A 26,255-nucleotide genomic window follows, 5' to 3' on the forward strand; every position below is an offset into this window, starting at 1 on the left:
AGTCCATGACATTTCTGAGGCCCTCCTTTATCATCTGGTTTTCTCCAAACCCAGACTAACCTGTCCTTCCTCACAAAAACAGATGTGTCTAAGCCCAAGAAACTCACTCCAGGCTCCTCTGAGCTGCCTCACCTGGCAAGTGCTGGGTTCTTCAAGTGTCCCCACATCCATGAACTGAGCCACCCAGAGACATGGCTGACTAACCTTTGTGGTTCTCAGCTGTAGGAGAACCATAGCCCTTCTCGTTGTTTCATGATGTTTCAAGGACTTCACAAAGGAGTCCTTCTCCTTTGTGAAGGAGATTTTTGTATTTTAAAGCTAGAACCATGGGAATTCCCTGGCGGTCCAGCGGTTAGGATGCCGTGCTTCCACTGCAGGGGGCCCGGGTTTGATCCCTGGTTGGGAAACTAAGACCCCGCCATACAGTTTGGCCAAAAAAAAAAAGCTAGAACCTAAGCCACAGAGCTCTCCACACAGTCTGTAGCAACACAAGCTGGTCTCCAGGCCAGGGTTGGGAACCATCCTTGCCGCCTTCTTCACCTGGAGCCAAGGAGAAGACTAACGCAGGACCAGCTTAGCTCCCAAGGGACTGCCAGAACTTTCCGGAGTCTCCTGTGGCCTTTGGGGGCTGGGGCTGTAGAGGTGAGGGGACCTGGGGGGATGGATTCAGAAGGGCTGCCAAGAGAAGGCAGGCCCAGGGGAGCCACCGGCTCAGGACCCCCTGAGGGATGGGAAAGGACTTGGGGGGGCGGGGGGGCAGTGGGATGAGTAGAGTTGAGGCCTCACTGAATGACCACAGCTCATGAGAAAGAAGAGCCTCTGTGGATTTCTGGGCCTGCAGTTTTATGTCAGAGAGGCTATCACATGTTCCAGGCCTGGGGCCTCCGTGGGGTCCAGGTCATCAACATGCGTAGCTGCCCTGCTGCTCAGGAATGTGCAGACCTGAGATTTGGCCGACTGCAGCCCCTCCCTTTAGGGAATCATCCTCCCAGGACCTGGGGCTGGATACGTGGGAGAGAAGAGAAGCCTCTCCTCTATTCCCAGAGGAACTTAGCTGTGCTCTGAGGAGTAAGAGAATGCAGTGTTACTAAGCCTTCTTCCCTGCGTGAGAGCAGAGCCCCCTCAAGCTCTTCTAGGGCTACACTCCTGACCTCTCTTGCCCCAGTACCAAGCAAGATGACTAGCCCTGCTCCATGAATGCATGTGAAACTGAGAGATATCCTTCCCGTACAACCGTGGCTGGCTACCCCCTCCCTCCCTGAATGTCTCTCTCCTCTTTCAGGTCCCTGAAAGATCAGGAAGGAACAATATTTCTCCAAGTGCATAGACTTTTCTCTAGAGGTCAGACAATGGCTCCAAGGCTTAGCAATAATTAAGCTTCTATAAAGGGTTTTTAAAAACTAGCCCCCCGCAATTCCCTCAAGTCTGCAAATAAACTCTTATTTTGGGGGGTCAGATGTATCTCTCAAACCAAAAACCATCACCTATTCAGAGGATGTTTTCCAGGAGGGGTTTCTCCCCAAAGGCTGACTGAATGGTGAAAGTCAGGTCCTTCTTCATTTCCACATCAGTTGTTAGATCTGTGAAGAACGATCCGCAGACACCTGATCTTGGGATGCCAGGGACCGCAGGGAGATCTGATCTGCCATCTTCCCGTAGTGGGCGTGGCCACAGCGGATGAAGAACAGACGTTGGAGTGGCCTGATGCTGGTAATTAGATGTGGAGGATCTTCCAACTTTATGGAAGTAGTAAGTCCTGGCAAATAGTTTAGAAGGATGAAAGCAGGAAGGGGGTGCTGCCAGGAAATATTTGAGAACAAAGCAAAATATATACGATTTTATTCCAAAGCAATTTTATATAACCATTAAGGAAAGTAGTAAACTTACTGGACAAGCAGGTAGTGGACAGTACCTGGACACATATTCATAAGATAAGTACTCACTCTACTGGCTCCTCCTAACTTTTAAAGATAACCTATTTAGCTCTTGACTCCAAGGTCGTAAGCAGGTGTCATCCCATTTGGGCGAATACCTGAACTAAGATGGCTGCTGAGTGTAGCCAGAACCTCATGGGCTAAGGAACATCAGGCTGGATGTCAAGGCTGCAGTGTGTGGCCTGCACAAATTTATATGATCCTGAACTATGTCAGGGTCAATGATATGGCAGATATGAGTGCCTTTAAAAGTTAGAAAATAATCTCCAATATGTTCTGTGTCAGCAGTGACACACTACATTTGGCTCACCCAAACACAACGCATTAAAGATCCCCAGCTATGTGTAGTCTGCCTGGGCTTTTTATTATTGCTTGTGGTGTGGTTTGGTGGGAAGAGTATACTCATTTAACTCACAGTTAGTTCAGATCTCTTCCTCCTTTATACATCAGCCTCTAATATATGTGGCAAAGGAAAGCAGGGAAAGATCTAACAGGCTCATCTTAGACCACAGATATCACCAAAGAAAATATTTAAATGGCACCCCTCTCTGCTCAGATGTGAGTCCTTCCTATTCTGTAATAGGCACCAACGATGTGCAGAGGCAACATTTTGAGAGATGTCAAAGATATCTTATGGTGTCATTTCTGTAAATGAAAGTAGGCTGGATTAATATCACCTAGACTATGTTAAATGATTACCGTGGTGTCCAAACTACTGATTCCAAATTTGAATAGAGTAAGTCAGTACAATGGAAAATGAACATCACTGGGGACCAAATACTAACAAAACTCAGTAATATTCTATTAAGTAATCATTACTCTAAACACAATTTTTCTGCGCTTGGGCCAAACCCAGATCCCAGTTCATACTCAGCCATAAATTTAAATGCAGATGAAAGATCTATCATTAATCTCATTCTCCATTTTTCTTAATTGTTAATTTTTCTTAATTTTTATAATAATAGATTATAAAATAATTGGTATAGATTTAAAGAATACTTTTCTTCTTAAGATGCAGAAGAGAGATGAATAAAAAAATTTTAACTCTAAGTCACGTTCATTAAGATATAACTCAAATATTTCAGGTGCATAGTGAAAAAGTTTATTTATGACATTTCAAAATTTGGAAGAGAAGACAAAGAATGCATAAAAGCATCACAAAACTGTTACATAATATAAAAACACAAGAACTGAGCTATTTCAGGAACCATAGCTCAGTATCATCTATGTATCTCAGCAACACATTCAGTGCCACAGGGTGGTAAAAATATGGTGTTTTAAAGGAAAAACCACTCAGCAGGACATAACAAGTAACAATTTCGGTAAGAGCTCTTAGAAATCATAGGAGATGCTGACAGCATTCCTCATGATAGGGTACATGTAAAACAAGCTGACCTCAATAAACGATTGCTTGGGATACTTTGATTTTAAAGAAAAGACTGTGACACTGTTTCCCTTCCAGACCCCTTTTTGTAACGTCAGCATCAGTGCATGATACAGAACGATAAGGAAAGAATGCCGTTGTGGTTGCCAGTTGCTTAAATATTTACCAAGAAAGCGTGATCATCTTTCAATCAACTGATAGATCTCAGTGCATGGCACCAAAGCAGGCCTTTCAGAAACATAAGCTAAATGGCATAAAGTAGTTTAGGAAAACCCTTACCCAAAGTCTGGCTTCCTTATAATCCATCACTTTAATTACAAAGCAGCTTTCTTCTGGGGATTTCAAAACACTTCCCATTATTAAGGGAAATGGGTACACCAGATTCATGGGTTACTGGATTGCTTTCTCCAGGCTTTACTTGCTCTTGAACATGGCTAAATGGAAATAATTCAACTTGATTAAATAAAAACAAATTCATTTACGGGACAATAATCTCAGAAAGGGCTGCTAGTGTTTTTAATACAGAATTTCTGAGTAAAATGTACTGCTTAGGACATGGGAGAAGGAATTAGGATAATGTTTTCCAGATGATTCTTGCCTGAACCTGAAAACCAACAATAACAATCACTTACAGGTAACATTACAGATGAGGCATTTCAAACCTGAGTGAGAGAAAGAGTTCAGGAAGAGAGCTCCTTTACATGACGGTGAGTTAAGGGCTCTTCTGTAATCCCATATACTATAATATTGCAAACCAAAACTTAACAATTGTTCATGACCCTATATCAGAACATTTAGAAAATACATTTTGTCCCCTGGAAATCATTTCACATATACTATTTTATCCCTAGGTAAGTCAAAACTATCTGCTTAAAATGACGGAAAACTGTGGAATTTAATTTTGAAAAAGCCTGTATCTCTAGACTTCTGGGGCACCTTTTCCTTATCTCTTAAGAGTGAAGAACAGCCATGAAATTAACTCTGGTCCACATGCCTGGGGGACTAAAAGAAATCAGATCATGAGTTCAAACCAGTGACTGGGACTACAAATAATTTCAAAGCCAGAGTCTTGTGCCTTTGGACTTAGTTTTTGAAGGACTGACTGTAAATGAACCCCACTATCAAGGCTTTAGGCAATTAATTGGGTTTTCTCGGGTTGGTGGTAAGACTTTTAAATAGGAGGAGTTTTGTTTGGCCTTCTTGGTTCCAGCAGGGACATGCAACACACCAGAGGGAGCAGTGATTTCTGAAATCTGGCCACGCAATACTTAGCAAAGTTTCTCTCACCTTTGGGTCCCAAATCCTACCCTAACCTCACTGCCTAAATAACTGGGTAGATGTCAAAGGAATGCCCACAGGTGCTGGACTGGTTGGACAGAGCAAAGGGGCAACACTGACCATAACCAGGTACCAAGAGAGCCAAAGCAGCTCTTGCCGGGGTGTCTCCGCCCATTCCCAGAAAAGAGACCACCAGGAAGCAACTCCCAGAAGGTTCTCCTTTGCAGAAAGCCAGAGTCACTGCCCACAGAAGACTGGTTCCTTTGGTGGGCTCTGAAGCCAGACTCTGAGAACCTGCAGAGCTCACGCGCACTCTGAGATTCCACTCACAGCCGGTGACAGAATCTACTTCCCGTAGATGGAGGCCTTGCTCTATTTCTTAGCCAACTCAATTAATTTGTTGTCCTCATCAGCAGAGCATTGTCACATCCTCTGCACTCACCTGGTAAAGTTAATAAGAGTTCCAACCACACAGTCATACACGAGTTACCCAGCTACCCCCATGTGGGACTATAAGGCAAAATCCCTCCTCAGCCCTACTTCCAACCTAGGTTAATCGCCTTTATCTACTCAACTCACGTTATTATTTAATTCTGGTTAACCGGTAAACTGAGGCCTTGGATACCATGCTGCCAGTGCTAAACAATACCACAAATAAGAGAAGTGGAGGGGGGCCTAGTCCCCCTCTTTACCTCTCAGCTGTGTGGAAATGAAGGCCTAGGGGCAGGATCCCATGTGCATGAAAATTGGGACTTTGGCCAAAGGAATATTCACCATCTACTGGGTTGCTGGAAAGCACCCAACTTGTGACTGGTTTTAGACACCCATTCCCTATTTACTCCCCAAAGAATCATGCATCATGGCTCCATGAGCACAATCAAATACAATGAATACAATGACTTGCTCGCTAAAGAGCATAAATCCCTTAACAAGCTACCCCTCACAACAACAAAAAATGAAATCACCTTCCTTCAGACAGAAGCTCACTTTCCCTTTTCAACCACTGAGATTCTACATGGATGGTGCTCTTTCCTTTTCTAGCAAATTCAGGTTTCTAAAAGGTCTACACGTTTGGCCAGGTGGAAAGAGACTAGTTAAAGTGGTTGATTTGGACCTTTTAGACCCAGGAGAAAGTCTAAATGGAAGCTCTAAAAGTAAGAACAAACTGTGTCTGTTTGGTTGGTCCCATTGCCTGCTGTGTGTATGACTGTCCCACACAGATTAAAGAAGATGGCGATTCCTACACCTCACAGGGAAGTCAGCCTACAGAGGGCAGAGCTTGTTCACAAACACACTCTTGGGGCTTGAGGCTCTTCTGAGATGTTGGTCAAAATTGACCTGTTTCATCCCCTTTTAGCCATAGTCAAAACCAACTGAGGCTACAGTGACACAGCTGGAACTCCTCCTAGCCTCCTTCTAAACTCACCATCTTTTTTCATGGCACTGGACTCATAAGTCTCAGAGAATATAGAGATGAAATCAATCTTCAGGTCAGGATTACACTTAGCAGAGGAGACCTACTGAAAAATATGTCTAAAGTCGATCCTGTTGGAAAAGACAGGTAGGTTTGGGATTTCTCCAACAAGCACAGTGAGAACCAGTGAGGCTTCTGGCCTAAAGAACAATTCCAACGGATGAAAGGCAAACTAAAGAACTACACAAAATCAGGAATGTGAGCAGAATTCTGGGATACATCTGATAGCTTTTCTCTCTTCCTCTCATTGTTTTCATTCCTTACTATCAATATAAAAAGTCAGTTCACAGCTGCATGAACTGCTTCACTCTTGCCCCTTCCTCTAAAACAACAGCCTTTTGTGTAAATGTTAGGGTCACTCCGCTCTGTACCTTAGAACCTTATACTTTGGGGTTAAAAGGCAACCTTTTGCAGAAAAGCAGTCTTAAAATAAATACAAAAATACAGACTTTAGCGTTTGGGCTTCACCTAATTCTTTCAAAGAAGGACTGGATAGGGCTCATCAAAAACATGCAAACACATATTTTCTCTAAATGATGTTTTACAACAATATCTAAACCCAGTGATCAAGATAAGACAGTGAGCTTTCAGGTTTAACTCTTCCATATACATATTATAAGGGACAATATATACTTTTTAAAAGTCTAAGATTTTCTTTCCTAAATAACAGATAAAAATATTTTTAAAGTGCATGAATCAATTAAGAAAAGAATAACTAAGAATGGCCTAATTTCAAGTTGCTAGCTACTTCCCTTTTAAAGCTACATATTATCTGAGGATTGAGTTTTAATTTCAGAGTCCTGAGGATGTGTTGGAAAGCAACAGAGATTAGAATAAAGTCCTTCCAGAGCAGTTTCACAATTACCTTCACTATGACATGCCACGTAGAGAAGAAAACATTAGAAATTATGGCCTGAGGGAGAGAGGAAATACAGCATGAGTTTTGAAAGATGGAGACCAAGAAACATTTTTATGAGGACCACCTCCCCAGGTAACTGGCATTGAGTGAAATAATCTTGCTAATAAACCAGGAGCTCTCTGACATGGGAGAGCTGATGTCTGTGCAGGGAACATACTCTATTGGATACCTGTCAAAAGGAACAGAATGGCAGAATCATCTTTGTTTAAAAATTAGCAGTTTATAATTTTAAAATCTATGTGCTGGATATACATAAGGGTGCTTACTATATACTTCTTTTAAATTTTTTTAAACATTCTTTTTTTTAAATTTAATTTTATTTATTTTTGGCTGTGTTGGGTCTTCATTGTTGTGCGCGGGCTTTCTCTAGTTGCAGAGAGCGGGGGCTACTCTTTGTTGCGGTGCGTGGGCTTCTCATTGCGGTGGCTTCTCTTGTTGCGGAGCACGGTCTCTAGGCACTCAGGCTTCAGTAGTTGTGGCTCGTGGGCTCTAGAGCACAGGCTCAGTAGTTGTGGCGCACGGGCTTAGTTGCTCCACGGCATGTGGTATCTTCCCGGACCAGGGCTCGAACCCGTGTCTCCTGCATTGGCAGGCAGATTCTTAACCACTGCGCCACCAGGGAAGCCCTCTTTTAAATTTTGTTTGCTGAAAATTTTTCAAAATAAAATGTTGGCAAAAATTAATACTCTAAACTTTCTACAAGTCCCGTCTCTCAACAAAGTAGCAAAACTAAACAAACTGAAGAAACTTAAGACCTCAGCCACTCTGTAGAGAGACTTCCAGTCTCTCTCCTACTGTGAAGTACCTTCTTTCCATTGTATGTTAATATTTATTTATCCTCTAAAGAAGACGGTGAAGGTGAAAGCAATGATTTTCATTTGATTGTTTGGTTCTGTAAACTCAAGACAGGGAGAGACTAAGGAAGTGACTACCTCTTAGGGTCTGGTGGACTATGAAATTCTCAGTAACTACCTGTGTTTGGTAAGTAATATTTTGTCCCTAAAGTTCACTAATTTCAGATACTTAATATAGGATAGTGAATTAATTAGATGGTGAATTAATTTACCTATTTTTTGTGAATGGATCAAAGAAGCACTGACTGTTAATGAAACACCAGTACAGAATGAAATGTAACAATGTCCAGGACTTCAAAAGTGACCAGACAGTAAGAGGCACACAGAGGCGATGGGAACAAGTCCCTCAGGCTTCCCTGACGCAACAGAACTAGGATTCCAAAGAAAATAAGTACAGGCTCTGATGGCAAAAATAAACAACAATAAATGTTATCCCAGGGAGCTTCCAACGGCCTGACAGCTCCATTTTAAGAGAAAGTCGGAAGTTAATAATGAACAGGAAAAATAAGCCAGGCTTTAGCTGACTGGAGAACAGCTCAATAGAAAATTATTTTATAAAGATTCTATTCAATTAGCTAAGGCATGATTCAACTTCAGTGATGAAAAGAGCAGTCATACAGTTACCAGATGGGATGACGCACAGCAAGTTTGCTTTCACTGCCCAAATAGGCAGTCACTAAAATAATTTCTAACTTCTTACAAGGTATATAAATTTGGGCCAGTATAATCCTCTACAAAATGCACTCAAATATAAAACAATGGAGGTATGAGGCCGCTCAGAGGATGGGGATGCTATGGTGGTCCACAGCATCCTCTCCTACTTGGGGCTTTGCCCCCAGAGGAACAGAAGGTGCGGCTGTTATCGCCCTTTGTTCATAACGTAGGTGCCACTACAGACCTATTGTGAGAAGCCCTGTTCTTGGAGTTCCTGCTTCTGTGCACAGGGAAAGCTTGGTGTGAGGCACCCACACAAGGAATGAATGAGCTAAAGGAAGCATCGTGAAGAAGCTGACTCCTCAGAGCAGGCGAAGGACTCTGAAGTCCTAGAATCACAGGATGCCTCTGGTTGGCTAGTCAAGTCCTCTGCACAATCTGGGGCAAATGGGCAGATTCCCTCACAAGCTAGAATTCCTAACAGGGAGTGCTGGGGTAAACTGGCGTAATCCATCCATCTGAGCAGGGGCGGACTCCTCCCAAAGCATCACAGGACTGACCTGCAGGAGTGGAACGTCATCCCTTCCCCACTGTTCCTGAAATCGTCAGCTTTAACTCCACAGAAGAGGTGCCCTCAATGGCTCAGAGCAGATGGAAGCCTTCTGAGAAACAGACGGAAACTGTCTCAAAGGCAAAATGAAATGTGCTTTAAAAATAAATAAAGTAATAAATAAATCTAATTATTCCTCAAAATCCTAAGGCAGTAACAGGCTTGACACAAGGGATAAGAAAGAAGGAGGGACACATAAGCGTGGTGGTCCCTTCTCTGCCCCCTCCTCCGCTGGGGGCCTGGACACCCCACTGCTCTGGTGACACTGGCTGCAGCACCCTGGGCCTCAGGGCTCACAGGGTGGAAAATGCGGTCACCAGGGACTAAAGAACAAATACGCCAACAGCAACAGTGAAGTTTCATTATCACCTTTCCTGAGAGACTTTGAACACCAAGAGCTTTGAGCCCTCAATGCAAGAAACCTACTAAAGACCAAAAAAAAAAGAAGTGGGGAATCTGGAGTGTTGTTTTATTTGTTTCTTTTAACCTCCTCTCTCAGATTGTACCCCTCCTTCTTTGATTATACAAAAAAAAATAATTTAGTAATACTTGACTTTCAAAAATGTGGGTTCTGACATCATTCCAGTACCTAATTTCCACCCTTTCCCCTTCGACCATCAATGCCTCTTGAAATAGGAAGTGATGGAGGCAGTTTTTCTTCCCAGAAGATCTTAGACTACAGTGATCATTTTGGATTGCATGGAAGTTCTTGCTGTAATGGCAAAGACACAGACTTAGAAAAGGGAAAAGAGGAGAGAAAGAGGTGGAGTGAAACCATCAGGACTAATAACACCCCTCCAAAGGCAGTGAGGGCTCCCAGCCTGTGCCAGAGACCACAAAGAAACAGCAGGTGGGAATATGGCAGTGGTGAGAGGCTGGACAGAGCTTTCTCCATCCAGGAAACTGGGCTCCTTCATGGACGATGTGCTTTGCTCTCTTCCAGCCCTTTCAAAAAGTGAAGAGAGTGGGTGCCACTAAACACATCTGCAATAAAAGCTCTGGAAGAGAAGAGAATGGCAACTGAAATAATACACCTTGTACCAAAACAAAACTATTTTTAAAAGGCAACACCCAACTTCCTTTCAGGCTTTTGCCTGATGGTTTCCTCCAAAGAGAGATTTTGCTGGAGTCTAAAGCCAGAAGAGCGTGAGTCAGGGACCACGGAACAGGGGCACTACACCACCATCTGCAGAAGCCTGGGAGTGGGAAAAGCTACATGGGGTCAACAGTCAGGCACGCCAGCCAGGGCGTGAGGGTCAGGAGCCCCACGCTCAACTTTTAGCTCTTGCCTATCCAAAACAAGAGGCCCCAGCTGGCAGCCTGCTCCAGCCAGCAAACACCGCCTGCCCCCTGTCCCAGCGGGCCTTCAGCTGGTGTAGTAGACGTGGAAGTAGAGAGTCTTGTTGCGCAGCAGGGAGTAGGAGTTGTCGAACTTGAGCAGGTAGATGCCCTCGCCAGGGTAGTCGTGGCTGCCGGCCTGCACGTCTCGGTGGCTGTCCCGCCGGTACACGGGCATGACCTCCCCATAGCGGCCCCGCAGGGAGCTCCTGGAGCCTCGCTCCACGTCTCCAGCTGGGACAGGGTCTGTATGAGCAAAAGGAAGAGTGTCTGGATATGAGTTCAGAGACCAAATACGCCTACCTGAGGCTGAAAAGATGGACCAGGTAACCCAGTGGCTTTCACCCAAGGGAGATACTACTGCCCTCCTACGGGCATTTGGAAATGTCTGGTGGCCTTCGGGCCATCAGAGTGACCAGTGGGTGATACGGGCATTTAGTTCTCAAGGGTCCAGGAGTGCTAAATATCAGGATAGTACCTTCTCAACAAAGCAGTGTCTCACCCCAAATGCCAATAGTATCTGCACTGAGAAACAATGAATTAGCCTTATAGAGCCTTCCTAGCTCCAGGAGTATCTGGAAATTTCCAAGGGGGAGAAAAAGATATTTAGAAGGGAAAATTCTGACATCCTTTCATCCAACAGGTAAAAGAACCAGCTAAAGGAGGTAGGAAATGTGAAAAAGTGCTGAAATGCTGAAAGTGCTGTATGGAGTGACCCCGAACTCCTACTGGTCTCCCTGAAGGTCAGCAAATAAGATCTGAGGTTCTCCTCCTTCCTGAATACACGCAGATTTCCCTGCAGACTTGCTTTTCCATGAAGAAGCAAGTTAAGGGAATGACTTAATGACTTAATCTTTCCCATAAGATTATACGGGAAAATAAAGGAATAAGGCTAATGCTTAGAACCTACTCTTATACTACAAAACAAACAAACAAACAAAGCAGCTTCGGGGCCATGTGAGTAGGCGCTGCAAGTAACAGCTGGAACAGAGCACAGAGACTATTTTTAAAACTGCTCTTGTCAACCAGCTGTGACAGTTTGGAGGGAGGAGAGAATGGGTACATTTAGCAAATTGTAATCACTCAGTTTGGTTCCAGACCAAGAATAAATGTAAATATCCCACAAGTAAGAGAGAAACATAAAATAATCTCAGATTTATACATGTGATCTGAAAAACACTGTCCTTACATACACCAGCACGGACCCACCCCTTTTCCTGCCCCCAACCTATCCCTGTCCCCAAGGAGATCTTGGGGGACATGGCTAGGTACTGATTAAAAAGAAAAGAAACTTTCCACTAAGGCATCAAAGCCACTCCACCAGAATGTTCTTTGAGGGTCTGACTTTGACCTGCATCCCTCAACTTAGCTTGCCATGCTGAAAGGGATACTTCACCTGCATTCTCAGGAAGAGGATGACTGGTACAACACAGGAAGTGATCGCTGCAAGTTAGGTTGAGACAGAAAAGGAAACTGCAAATTATGTTAAAATTAAATTTACCTTCGATCTCCTCCTCTTCCTCCTCATCTTCATCCTCATCCTCACTGGAATCACTGACCTGCACCGTTATGTCAGTGCTGGTTACAGGGGTCCAGTCAAAGTAAACTCCAAAGCCAATGTCATAGTCATCGGTCGCAAACTCCCAGCAGACACGCTTCCCCTCTGGGTGGGTAGGTACCCGGATGGTCACCACCTCACCCCGCTTCACCACCAGACGGCTGTTCTTCTCTTTGCCCAGCTTGCTTTTGAATTCCTTCATCTTGGCAAAGGTCCAGATGCACGGAGGCGCCATCAGAGGTGGGGAGACTGAAAGGACAGGCAGCTCACTACTGAGAAAGAAACCCGGAGGAAATGCTGCCACACCCGGCATTTTGCTTAGGGAGGTTGTCATAGTCGAAGACATTCTTCCTACTGGCTTCCCTGACTTCTTTTCACAAGGAAGGAGAGAGCACTGCCCTGAGGTGTGTCAGCTACTCAGCTTAAGAAATAAGTCTCTTTACGTACCATATATACACCTGGTACTCTATCCAGAATGTAATATTCAGACACTAGTTGTTTTTCCTCCTTTTGTAATATAATCACCTATGTAATTTTATGCTTTCTCCTTCCTTTCTTTCTTTCCTTCCGTCTGTCTGCCTGCCTTTCTTTAAGTACTCGCTGGGAACCAAAAAAAAACCAAAACACCTTCCACACCCCCAAAGGTCTCACCTCTCCTGTGGTCCCCCAGAAGATCTGCAGATTCCAAATCAGCTGAAAGAATATCTACAGCTCCTGTGTGCTCAGACTGGATCATAACGATGTCCCCAGACCTTGGCAGACCATGGTACTTGGCCATCTGCACAAGAGAACTCTGGTTACGGGACATATATAAAGGCGGATTCCAATTCGCGTCTTTCCACCTGAAGGCTGCCTCCCCTGCCCTATTACCTCCACTCTCCCAACTCACAGTCTGAGTGCTAGTCAACATTCCTGCTCTCTCCTCCAGCTACAGGTTGCTAATAAATTCTACCAACTTTTTTTTAACGCCATCAACATGTTCCCTAGTTTAAAGCTTCTTTCTTGTTCTCTCCTGCTTTTTGCAACTTTCCCACTTCAGACTCTTCATAAAATCCTTGCCCAAGAACATCCTCAAAATTTGCTACTGACTTTTCCATCGACAGCATTTCTGGGCGCAGCGTTTCTGGGCCGTGCCTGCACGGTCCCTCCTTTCGGTTCCTCTCAGGACAGCTCTTGCATCTGGGCTTTAGCTCAACCTTCACTCGGCCACACATCCTCCTGCTACAATTTCCATCCAGAGGTTACTTCCAGGTCACTGTCAATCAGTTCACCAAAGTACCGCAGAGAGAGAATCTGGCTCCTACTCTCTGGCTGTCTCTGTCTCTCTCTCTCACCCATGGCACACCTTGGATGTCTCACCCTATAGGTTGTCTCATTCACTAACAATGTTGTATAAATAATCACAATCTCACCTTAGACCAGCCCCAGGATTTGCATTTAAACAGTATATTTGCTGCCAGACATCTAACTTGCACGTAAGTGCAAATATCACTCGATACTCACAAAGCCCTCACTGCCCCATGGCAGGAGCCTGCAGTCTCTCCCTAGTGGGTTTCACTTCAAACCACTCAGATTACCATTCCCCTATTTCATGCGATTATGCCTTAATTTTCTGCCCCTGTTCCAAGCAGTTGACAAGCAACTCAAGAAGAAATGTATGCCTACTGCCAACACGGAAGAGCACATCAGTGAGACAGCCGTCCAGTTAAGGAATCAGAATTATATTTGTAATAAATGAATGAATGAATGAATGAATGAATGCTGTAATCCTCCCAGACTATTTTCTCATAATATGTTTCTGAAGAGTAAGTCCTTCAGCTCTTATTTCCAATGTTAAATGAGGTAAATCAGACTTTGACTAACTTGCTTGAATGAGTCCCTCCTCTTACAGAAGGTTAAACAAAAGATTTAGTTTGCAACTTATTAGCTGCATAGACTTAGTAAAGTCACTAACAGCTCTGAGCCTCAGTTTCCTCATCTTTAAATTGGGGACATAATGGTACCTATCTCACAGGGTTGTTCTCAGGAGTAAATGAAGTATTGTATTATGGATAAAAATGCTTTGTAGACTCTAAAGCACCATACAAATGTAACTATAATGTTCGGCATTGTCTTTACTGACACCATCTGTTATTCTAATATATATGTTAATAATGATACAAACAACCCATCCCTCCATGGCAGGGAGACCACTACTACTGGTACCATTTCTATGGAATCTTTACCATAAATACCGAGTAGATCTACCACAAGAAAACTGAGACTAACACATAATCCAGTAGTTAAAGTTTCCTCACATCGAGTGGATTTTAGACAACATGGGAACATTCATTATAACACTCCATTTTTTGAATAGATGCTTACTGGGTGCTAGTACAGTGATGGGCCCTGGGGAGGATACACATGATCATTCCCCAAATAATTAAACCTGAGATGACAGTGCTTTCTAATTCCAACCCATCCAAATGCATCTAAATTCTGTTGCCACAAACTAGTGATTTTCAGAGAGAGAGTAAGAATGTGCGCCCTACCTTGCTGAGGACCTGGGCCTGGTCTGCAGACAGCAATTCCTGTTCCACCGAGGCCTGTGCCTCCACGGCACCGGCTGCCTTCTGCTGATCTTCTGTGGCATCCTCCCTCACTGGAGATACCATCTGTGGCCTCCCAGAGAAAGAGATCATGTCAGTTAATGGACTCTTTTTTTTTTTTTCCAGCCGCACTGTGCGGCTTGTGAGATCTTAGTTCCCTTGTGGGATCTTAGTTCCCCAACCAGGGACTGAACCCGGGCCCTTGGCAGTGACAGCGTGGAGTCCTAACCACTGGACCGCCAGGGAATTCCCCTCAAGGACTCTTTTCAAAGGCACAGTGGTCCTGGAGAAACTCAGAAATAAAAACCTTCAAAGGGTACCCCCACCCCACCTTTCCTCTGGCATTTGGGCCCACCGTCATTTCAGCTGACCACTGCCCAGGGCTGAAATGGCCTACAATGAAGCAGTGACAGCATGTGAGGGCTCAGGACTGACAACACCACATCCCAGGCTCTGAGAACCATGGTAAACACACAGCTCAGTCATCTGAGATAGACCGCAGGTCTGGTTTTTATTCCTCACTCTGGGACCCATGCCATTTGCTCCGCACAGAATTTCAACAAAAGAAGAGTTAGAATCCCAGTTCTGTTCCACACATAAAGCTGCTGTTAGAAGCAAAGGGAGGAGGCCTTGCCTAAGCCAGAAACTGATCACAAAACAAAGGAAGTACAGACCGATTAGCAAGGCAACCCTCTCCCGCCTTTATCCCAGGAGCGATTCAGTGTTTCCATTCACACCCTATCACTGATATCCATAGCACACCCCGTTCACTTTTTTAAGCACGTTAATCTACTATCCCAATAACTTAAAACACAACTATTGGGACTTCCCTGGTGGCGCAGTGGTTAAGAATCCGCCTGCCAATGCAGGGGACACGGGTTCGAGCCCTGGTCCGGGAAGATCCCACATGCCATGGAGCAACTAAGCCCATGCACCACAACTATTGATCCCACGTGCCACAACTACTGAAGCCTGCGCGCTCTAGGGCCTGCGTGCCGCAACTACTGACCTCACGTTCTGCAACTACTGAAGCCCGTGCACCTAGAGTCCGTGCTCCACAACAGAGAAGCCACTGCAATGAGAAGCCCGCGCACCAGAACGAAGAGTAGCCCCCGTTCGCCGCAGCTAGAGAAAGCCCGCACGCAGCAACCAAGACCCAACACAGCCAAAACTAAAATTAAAAAAAAGAAAACCACTATTCCAATAGTTGATTTTAAAGAAGCAAGGGAATAATTTATGCTCTCTTCCATTTCTTCTGGCTTTGGAGAGACTGGAAAGTGAGTTAAGAGCCGGGGCTGTAGCGCAATACCCCAGGCCTCTTGGAGATCAGTTGCCAACAAAGGGTGGCGTGGAGTCTTTAGACAAGCCGTTATCAAAGTATGGTCCAGGGACCTCTGGCGTCCTTAAGACTCTTTCAGGGGAGTCTGTGAAGTCAAAACCTTTTCATAATAAGTCTAAAATATTATTTGCCTTTTTTCATTTTCATCTTCTCAAGAGTTTACAGTGGAGTTTTCCAGAGACTACATGACATATGATATCACAACAGAATGAATGCAGAAGCAGATCTGAAAATCCAACTGTCTTTTGTTAAGACACACACATTAAAGAGATTTACAACACCCCTCTTCTCACTAAATTATTTTTTCTTTGGAAAACCATGGTTTTTCATTAAAGACATGTTATTTATATTAACATGTAATGAGTTCCTTATTATTTTAAATGAATGAATAACTATTTTTTAATTTTCTAGTTTTAATTACTAGTATAGTAAACATTGTAAGATATAATTCACATGAACAAAAATTCTTTGAGGTCCTCAATAATTTTAAGAGTGTAAAGTTTTGAGAACTGCTGCTTTAGGGTATCGTCCATTTCCTCAGACAGGCTGAGCAAACAACTGGGAAACAGCACTACACACTACATGGGGAAACAGAGGGCTTATTTTGGAGTTCATTAGTTTCTTCTTTCTTTCTTTCTTTCTTTTTTAACATAAACAAGAAAGATCACTCCTAGTTTATAAATTACCCCTTCTTCAGATAAAACAGAGCCATCTTTTGGAATATCTAAATCACTCCAATTCACCTCAGAACAAACAAGAGGTAGTTACTATGAAAATCAGAGCTGTGGTTGATTATTCTGCGTAAACTGTAAATTGGTCTAGGCTGTGAGCCTATTTTATTCTCTTAAACCCAGAAATTAGAGCCCATTTTGGTTCCTTAGCACTACTTATTATGTCTCCTCCTCTATTTGGAGGTGAGCTTGATGGCAGGGACTGGGTCTTGCTCCCTCTAGACTAACAGCCTCCATAGCCAAGCTTGTCGCATGGAACCCTAAGGCCCTTTGCACTCTGACCTCATCTCCTAGAATGACCTCCTCTTGCCTTGCCCAGTCCACGCCAGTCACAATGGCCTGTTGAATCTCTGAGAGTCCTCAAGCACCTCAAGCACTCCCCCACTGAGGGTCTGGGGGCCTGCTATGGCCTCAGCCTAGAATACTCTTCCCCCAGTTACTCAGGGCTTCCTTCCGTCCTTCAGGTTCCTGCTCAGCCGTCACTTTCGGAGAGGCTTCCCCTCCCTGGCTCATCACTCTTTACACCCTTACCCTGCTTCATTTTTCTTCACTGCACTGATGACTGCCTGACGTATTACATACCATATTTTGTTGACTGCGAGATGCATATTTGCTTTCAGATCTTAATACAACTGAAATACAGGATGTCCTAAAAACTGGTGGTATCTTAAAACTGCCGTGGGCCTGGAGTGACACGGAATCCCTCCTCAGGGGATTTGCATTTGCTTCTGCCAGGGCTTGGGAATGCTACCAACTGAGGTGACTTGAATTATGTTCTGTTTAAGAGTTTTGTTTGGACCACACTGGCAGAGTGAATTTACACAACAGACTTGTGGCTCATATTCTCAGGGGAGGTATTTTTCCCCCCTTACACAGCGCCAAGGTTGAGACATTCAGGTTGCCCTGCTCTCCTTTTCTGTGTGGAGCAATCTCTTTCCTCGTTTCTCTTTTCACTGAAGGTGCAGGCTTTTGCGGGAGGTCTCTTTTTAGCCTATCTTGGGCATTCTTTCCTTTCTTGGTGGTATATAAAATAACAGTACATCTTATAGTTGATGACAACTTAGATTCTATGAAATACGATGTATACTTTTTTTCCATCTACCTCCCCCACTAGAACATAAGCTACATGAGACCCAGGATGTGGATTGTCTGTTCATTTGTGGTATCTTCAGTGCCTAGAACACTCCCAGGTAATAGCAGGCTCTCAATAAATATCTGTTGAATGAACAAATGAATAAGTTAACTTTTGTTTGGGAACAAGAGAGGACTATTCGGAATGTGAGAACACAATAGTTAATCTGACCATCAGCCTGACCTTACTGTATATGGCATCTAAAATGTAGTTTCTTCTTTGCCTTTGTGCATGCTACTTTGCACAAATATGGTTCTGCTTATTTAAAAAATATTTTAAACGGGACATGCACAGCTACATAAATTTAATATTCACATTAGCATTTTATGCTCTGAAGAATTAGTGAAAGGTACTTTGGGAAAGATAAATTGCAAATCACTTGATGCAGATGATAAACCATGTAAAGGAAAAACTCTCACTGTAAGCCTTCTGGTTTATGCTAACCCAGAGCAGGGAGGCCATCCCAAAGGGAGGGAGAGATTGGCCAGCCAACCTCACTAGAAAAGATCGAGAGTCATGCCGTTTCCATTTCTAAAATATACAAAACACAAACACCAGACTTCAGGCGTCATGCATGCTGGATTTTTTTTCTTCACACATTAGATTTTAGAAACAAAACTTGAAATTTTTATCTCCTTTTTTCTAAGAATAGTCTATATTCTTCACTCAAAAAATTTATTTACTCTTAGTATGAAAAAATCAGCTCTGTACCAAAAGCCATCCCACAAGGATCCTTCAAATCAACATGTGCAGGGACTTCCCTGGTGGTCCAGTGGTTAAGACTCTGCGCTTCCACTGCAGGGGGCAGGGGTTCGATCCCTGGTCAGGGAACTAAGATCCCGCATGCCACGGTCCATGGCCACAAAACAAACAAAAACCAACATGTGCGGAAAAAGCGTGGTGGCAGGAAAATGGAAGGACAGGAGGACACTCTTCTCACAGGATTTGATGAGAACATGAATTATCTCAAATAATCAATGCCTGGAGGAGTCTATGTCTTCTAAAAGTATCCTTATATGTAATAACCTAGTAGCTCTAAGCATAGAACTCGAAACACGTCTGTTGCTACTTATGAGAAATAAGCTTTAGATAAACAAAACTAAAGCTGTGTGAACTTGGGAAAATTATTAAATTCACTGTTTCATTTTCCTCACCTTAAAAAAAATACTTTATTCGGTTTGTTATGAGGATTAACTGAGATAATACATTTTAACACCTAGTACAGTATTGAGCAAACAGAAATATTTGATAAAAAGTAACTATTTTATTATCATTATTACAGAGAGGCATTCAATAAAGGGTGGCTATTATATTATTATCACCAACTGTATTAAAATTATATTAATTATTATTATTTTCCACTGTCTGAATTCTGGGGGAAAAGTTTTATTTCATATACAAAGGTAAGAAGAGAGAATTTCTACTTAAGAAATAACATTTTAAAAATATCATGGGACTTCCCTGGTGGTCCACTGGTTAAGACTCCACGCTTCCACAGCAGAGGGCAGAGGTTCGATCCCTAGTCGGGGAACTAAGATCCTGCATGCTGTGTGGCACAGCCAAAAGAAAAAGAAATCTTGACATACCCCCACCCCCAGCAATCAACTCTGGGTGGGGCATGGAGACCACAGGTTCTACTGGACAGTACTGTACCATGAGCTGGTCAGTTGGACTGTAATATACTAGCTCAGCATTCTCCAAAATAACAGTTTTTCATTAATTATTCCATTAATGTTTCGTGGCTTCCACTTATTCTAGGGCTCAGTACTACTATTCCCTTCCTGCTATATACTGTGATATCAGTGATGACAGGAGGATGAGATGGGTGGAGAGGGAAATTAAGAATGACAACCTGAAGATCATCATCGTGGTTTAATCTGAAAATTACATAATAAAAAACTGCCTCCAACACTGTGTGTGTGTGTGCATTTTATGGGTAAAAACCAAACACATGTTCTCTTGAAAGTCCACCTGTGGACACTCTTTTTCTTTCTTTCTTTTTTTTGGGTGGGGGGCTGCGTTGGGTCTTCGTTGCTGTGCGCTGGCTTTCTCTAGTCGCGGCAAGCAGGGGCTACTCTCTGTTGCGGTGCGTGGGCTTCTCACTGCGGTGCCTTCTCTTGTTTCAGAGCATGGGCTCTAGGCGCGCGGGCTTCAGTAGTTACAGCATGCGGACTCAGTAGGTGCGGCACCTGGGCCCTAGAGTGTATGGCCTTCAGTTGTGGTGTGTGTGCGGGCTCAGTAGCTGTGGCACACGGGCTTAGTTGCTCCACAGCATGTGGAATCTTCCCGGACCAGGGATCGAACCCATGTCCCCTGCATTGGCAAGCAGATTCTTAACCACTGTGCCACCAGGGAAGTCCCTGGGATCCATTTCTAATGTTTTAACATTTGAACCTGGTCTTCAAGAGGAGATAAATGAAGACACTACACTATTTGTTACAGTTCTATTCTCTGAGAGTTAAAGAAAATTTTATAACCTGAAATAGACCTGCATTCCCCCTAAACACACTTAAGGATTGACTAATTAATGACAAAACACTCCATACTCTTCACTTCATCTTGTCTTCCCCCTTAAAGTCACTGTTTACTTCTTTCATCAGTTACTATCTCAGAAGATAAAACCCCAAGAAGCATTATATCCAAAGTAGTTGCTGTCCCTACCTGTAGGGTGAGGAATGGGGATCTGGATCAGAGGCAGAAGCTGCTAGAGAGGTGACCTTGGTGACTTCTAGATCTTCATTCTCTAGAAAATCACGGGAAGAAAAATTCAATACCGGAGAAGGAACACAATCATAATTATCTTGTATCTTTTAAAAAAATCTGGCAGTTTCAACCAACTTTCTCTTTCTAAAAATAATCTAGGCACAAACTTTATACTCTGGGAGGCCCAGTACATAAATTATTCAAGTCATCACATCCAAGTATTCTCAGACCATTATAACCCACTCATAAAAAAAATAAGTCATTTTCCAAAACAAGTCCCCACAGAATTCATCCCAATTCAAGGATCACATTTCACAGAAAGCAAATGGTTAAACTAGGCAGAACACAGAGGACAGAATGGAATGTAGAATGAAATGAACTGGAATTCAGTGCCAAGGTAGAGTGCCACCTCTACATTCCATCAGCTCATATCACTGTATCCAGGGTCAGGTAAAGGATTTTTGTAATTTCATTCATTTACTCACTCACTCATTCACCAATGACTTACTGAATAACTGCTCGGCATCATCAAGGAATATACAGGTGAAATGTACAACGAAGACCAGTTTCCCAGGCTCACAACAAGCCTGTGACTGGTATTATCATTGCCATTTTGCAGGTAAGGAAACTAAGGCATAGAGATAGGATGCAAACCCAGGCAATTATGCTCTTAACCATTAGGTGTTACTAAGTTTCATGGTGTATTCCTTTAGCCTTTCCGTGAGCACTCAGAAAAGCATGTGGTTTAGTGTGTTTAGATAACCCCTGGTGAACCTCCTCTAGTTAAGACAGCAAAAAAACTGAAGCCCAAAGTTCACTTCTCAATATAAAATATAACTTATTGATGTAAACCTCAAACACTGAAAATTTCAGTTTGGTAGCAGCATAAAAGTATAAATGACAGGTAAATATTTGTTTTTTTTTAATTTTTATTTATTTATTTATTTATTTATGGCTGTGTTGGCTTTTTGTTTCTGTACGAGGGCTTTCTCTAGTTGCGGCAAGTGGGGGCCACTCCTCATCGCGGTGCACGGGCCTCTCACTATCGCGGCCTCTCATTGTGGAGCACAGGCTCCAGACGCGCAGGCTCAGTAGTTGTGGCTCACGGGGCCAGCCGCTCCGCGGCATGCGGGACCTTCCCAGATCAGGGCTCGAACCCCCGTCCCCTGCATTGGCAGGCAGACTCTCAACCACTGCGCCACCAGGGAAGCCCCAAGGTAAATATTTGTGATTCAACTTTAGTCTCATTTTTTTTTTGTACGTGAATAGGATCTATTTTCTTTTTGTCAACTCACACTCTCATAGGTAGAAAGACCTTACAGCTTATGCCACCTGATTTTCCTCTTGTGAGATAATAGAAAATACATATATTAGTTTCTGCCCCCAGTTCCTGGCACAGAAGTAAAACCTTTATAATTCCCTAAGTGATTAGAGCACTATGAGTATCTTTTGTTCTAATATTTCGTCTTTGACTTTGGTTCCTGCCACAGAGTTCCTTAATCCCATGGAATTTCCTGGGTGATAACAATGTCTCTTGTTCTAATGAGGTGCCTCTTGGGCCCCTACATGGGGGCTGGTAACGAGAAAGACAAAGACATGATTAGAAGCTTGGGATTTTCAACCCCACCATCCATTCTCCAGAGAGGGGAGAGGGGCTGGAAATGGAGTTAATGATTGATCACACCTACATGACGAAGCCTTCATAAAAATCCCAAAAGTACTGGGTTCGGAGAGCGGCCAGCTCAGTGAACACATCTCTATAGCAGGAGGGTGACCCACCCCAACTCTGTGGGGACAGAAGCTCCTTCGCTTGGGACCCTCCCAGACCTCACCCTCTGTATCTGACTGTTCATCTGTAACCTTTACCATATCTTTTAATAAACTGGTAAACATAAGTGTTTCCTTGAGTCCTCTGAGCTGTTCTGGCATTTAATCAAACCCAAGGGGGAGGAAGTCACGGGAACTACCAATTTGTAGTCAAGTCTGACAGAAGTTGTGGGTAACCTGGGGAACTACTACTGGCGATTGGCATCTGAAGTGGGATGGGAGCAACCTTGTAGGACTGAGCCCTTAACCAGTGGGATCTGACATTATCTCCAGGTAGACGGTGTTTAGCATTGAGTTAAATTGTAGGACACCCAGCTGGTGTTGCAGAATTGCTTGGTGTGGGGAAAAAACTCCACACATCTGGTGTCAGAAGTGTTGAGAGTGTGGCTGTGTGACAGAGTAAAGGAGAAACACAGGAGGACTGAGGTTTTCTTTACACCTCTCAACAAAGGAACTGAGTCTAAGACAAAAGTCAGACGTTCCCCAGGGTCCCCTAGTCCGTGAAGAGGCCCTTTTCACCAAGAGATAATGAGAATAGAAAGTTCTTCCCTACGTTGACCTAAGTAAAATTTGCTTCCTAATAAATTCTGCTCTTCGATCACTACTCCCCACAATATCCTTTCAAATATTTACAGCCTGCTATCACATTTCCTGCAAGTTCCTTCCCAGGCCGACCATCTCCAGTTCTCTCCATCATCTCTTTGTTCCATTTCAAGAAAAGAGCTAAAATGGACAACTTTTTCAGATGAGTTCTAAACCATGCAGAGTACATGGAGACAATCATCTCTTAATAAGGACACAGTATTTCTTGACGTAAGACATTAACTGGGCACTAGATTTTTTTTAACTGCAAACTTACCCCGTTGGCCTAAATAAGTCAATCAAGATCTCCAAGGGCTTATAAAAATAAACTTATTCCAAGCTCAGTCTCTCCTATGCTCTATTTTTGAAACAGATTTTTGGAAAATAACTGACTTCTTAACTTAAATGCAGGACTTCATGTACCCGTATTATTGATTTTAAATTAGGTTTTTGAAATGACACAAGTACATGCTTTGCGCATTGTAGAACAAATTAAATACAGATAAGAAAACACTCTGCATTTACCCTTCCAGACTTTAATATACAAATAATCCATTATTCAGTGTAGAAAAATCAGGAAATACAGACAAAAAATAAACAAAACAACCAAACACAATCCCACTAGCCAAAAATAACCATTGTTAACATTTTGGTGCATATCCTTTCAGAAATATATTTATACATATACATACACATATATGTGCATATTTATATGTATTACATATATAGATAAATGTATACGTATATACATCTATATATTTATATATTTCCCCCCTATCCCCAGCAATCAACTTTGGGTGGGGCATGGAGACCACAGTTTCTACTGGACAATACTGTACCATGAGTTGATCAGTTGGACTATAATACCTACTAGCTCGGGTATGAATACAGCTTTTCATTAATTATTCCATTAATGTTTCATAGTTTCTACTCATTCTAGAGCTCAGTACAAATATAAATGTATATATAATATTTATATATGTATATATTATATAAATATTTTATAAAAATTCTATTTATATACCTATATTTCTGAAAGGACAGGTACCTAATGTTATTGAACATTATTCATGAAAATTTTTCAGGGTCAATAAAAATGGGACTAGGGCTTCCCTGATGGCGCAGTGGTTGAGAATCCGCCTGCCGATGCAGGGGACATGGGTTCGTGCCCCAGTCCGGGAGAATCCCACATGCCGCGGAGCGGCTGGGCCCGTGAGCCATGGCCGCTGAGCCTGCGCGTCCGGAGCCTGTGCTCCGCAACGGGAGAGGCCACAGCAGTGAGAGGCCCGCGTACTGAAAAAAAAAAAAAAAGGGGACTAAAAAAATAATTTTAAATGGCTGCATATTATCCCATAGGCTGTACCATAATTTCTTTAACCAATCCCCAAGCCCCTATTGTTAGAGCTAGACTCTGTTTCCAATCTTTCCCTGTTATAGAGAATTATGTTATATTAGAGATGTCTACAACCCTCTCTTAAGAACTTTGCCTGTCCACAGCCTTGAAGGGGCAGTCCTGTGACCAGGGAACACTATGTTGGCTATTGGTTTGGGGTGAACATCTGCCCCACAGTTTCCAATTCTCTTCCCCCAAGTCTGGGTTTGGTCCCAGAGACCAAAACAAACTGCGAAGAGCCTCAGTGGGTCAGGGACTGATGCTACCTTTTGGAAGAAGCCTTTGCATGCCATGCAAAAGCAGATGGTTAAGCAGAGGAGACAACTGTCAGAGACAGAAAATAATGCATTCAAGCAAAAAGAAACAAGGCGTGGTGGGATCCAGGCAGCTGGTGTCAGGTGAACCCGGATTAGGGACAACCAAAGAAAGCTGCACCTTGGCCTCCTCTGAGCCAAAAGCTGAGCGCTGGATTGTCATTTTATTATTTATAGTTCTGGATACAAATTTTTGTCAATTGTATGTTATAAACACCTACTTCCACTCTGTGATTTACCTTTTCACTCTTCTAATGGTGTCTGTCCTTTGATGAACCAAAGTTCTTAATTTTAATGTAGTCAAAATTTATCAATCTTTTCCGTTATTAGTCTTTGTGTGTCCTGTTTAAGATGTCTTTCCCTACACTGAGATCAAGAAAATATTCTCCTTTATTATCATCTAGGAGTTTATTGTGTTTCTTTTTCACATTTTGATCTACAATCCAACTAGAGTTGATTTTTTGTGTTTATGGTGTGTGAGATAAGGATCAAGGTTTTTTTTCTTTTCCTTCTTTCTCTTAGGATATTCAGTTTTACCAGCAATATTTACCATTCTTGCCCCACTACTCTACAGTACAATCTTTGCTGCAAATGAAAGATTTTGTTTCTAGGCTTTTATTCTATTCCTAGGGCTTAACTGGGCTATTCTGTAAAAGCCTTAAAATAAGTCTTGATTGTAAATCAACTATATTTCAATAAAACTTTTTTAAAAAAGTCTTGATACCTGATAGACCAAATCTTCCCATCTTGTTGCTCCTACCTGAGTGTCTTTGGTATTGGCCTTTCATTTCTTTGGTAATGGCCTTTCATTTCTATATATATTTTAGAACCAGCTTGTCAAACTCCACCCAAAAGGCCCACCAAAACCCTCAAGGATTTTTATTGGGATTGTATTTTATCTATAAATCAATTTGGGGAGAATTGACATCTTTACAATACTGAGTCTTCCAAACTAAGAATATGGTAGATCCTTCCATTTACTTATTCTTTAATTTCTCTCAATAATAATGTATTATAATCTTCTGCATAAAGTTTTTGCATATATTTTGTGAGATTTATTCCTAGGTATTTGAAGTTTTTTTACTCTATAGTAAATTACATATATATATATATATTTTAACTTCTTTGCTAGTATACATGAATGCAATGGAATTTGGCATATTGACCTATATCCAACAATCTGGACAAATTTATTAATTTCAATAAATTATCTATAGATTCTTTTGGATTTCCATGTACACAATCATCATCTGCAAACAACAGACTGAATAGGATTCCTTTATAATCCTCATATATTTTATTTTTCTTGCCTGACTGTTCTAGCTAGAATATCCAGTAAAATGATGAAAAGCAAGTGGTGAGAGTGGACAACCTTGTCCTATTCCTAATCTCAAAAGGAAAACTTTCAAATTTCTCCATTAAGTTTGATGCTGCTTGTAGGGATTTTGTAGATATGCTTTATCCAATTAAGAAAGTTTCCTTTTATTCCTTGTTTGCTAAGAGTTTTGAATCATAAGTAGAGGCTGAATTTTACCACTTTTTTCTGCTTCTACTAAACTGATAATTTTTATCCTCTACTGTATTAAAATGGTGATTATAGAGCTGACTTTTAAAAAAAAATGTTAAAGCAACTTTGCATTCCT

General features: G+C 42.6%; 1 protein-coding gene across 5 annotated transcripts in view; it reads right to left on the minus strand.

Moving 5' to 3' along the window:
- Nucleotides 1-3,013: 3,013 nt before the first annotated feature.
- The window catches only part of TMED8 (transmembrane p24 trafficking protein family member 8), a 31,198-nt gene continuing 7,956 nt past the window's right edge, over nt 3,014-26,255 (minus strand). For 2 of the 5 annotated variants that reach the window (XM_082616997.1, XM_082616998.1), the window contains exons 2-6: nt 20,455-20,536; nt 14,535-14,664; nt 12,655-12,781; nt 11,947-12,252; nt 3,014-10,691 (exon numbers count right to left, since the gene is read on the minus strand). In XM_082616997.1, the coding sequence (XP_082473123.1) occupies nt 10,474-10,691; nt 11,947-12,252; nt 12,655-12,781; nt 14,535-14,664; nt 20,455-20,536 (863 nt within the window). In that variant the 3' untranslated portion in view covers nt 3,014-10,473. Of the gene's footprint in view, nt 10,692-11,946; nt 12,253-12,654; nt 12,782-14,534; nt 14,665-20,454; nt 20,539-26,255 lie in introns of those variants that run through there. The other 3 variants (XR_014293680.1, XR_014293681.1, XM_082616999.1) reach the window with 3 other exon arrangements.

The sequence above is a fragment of the Mesoplodon mirus genome, assembly GCF_964341445.2.
Source record: "Mesoplodon mirus genome assembly, chromosome: 4".
NCBI lineage: Eukaryota > Metazoa > Chordata > Mammalia > Artiodactyla > Ziphiidae > Mesoplodon > Mesoplodon mirus.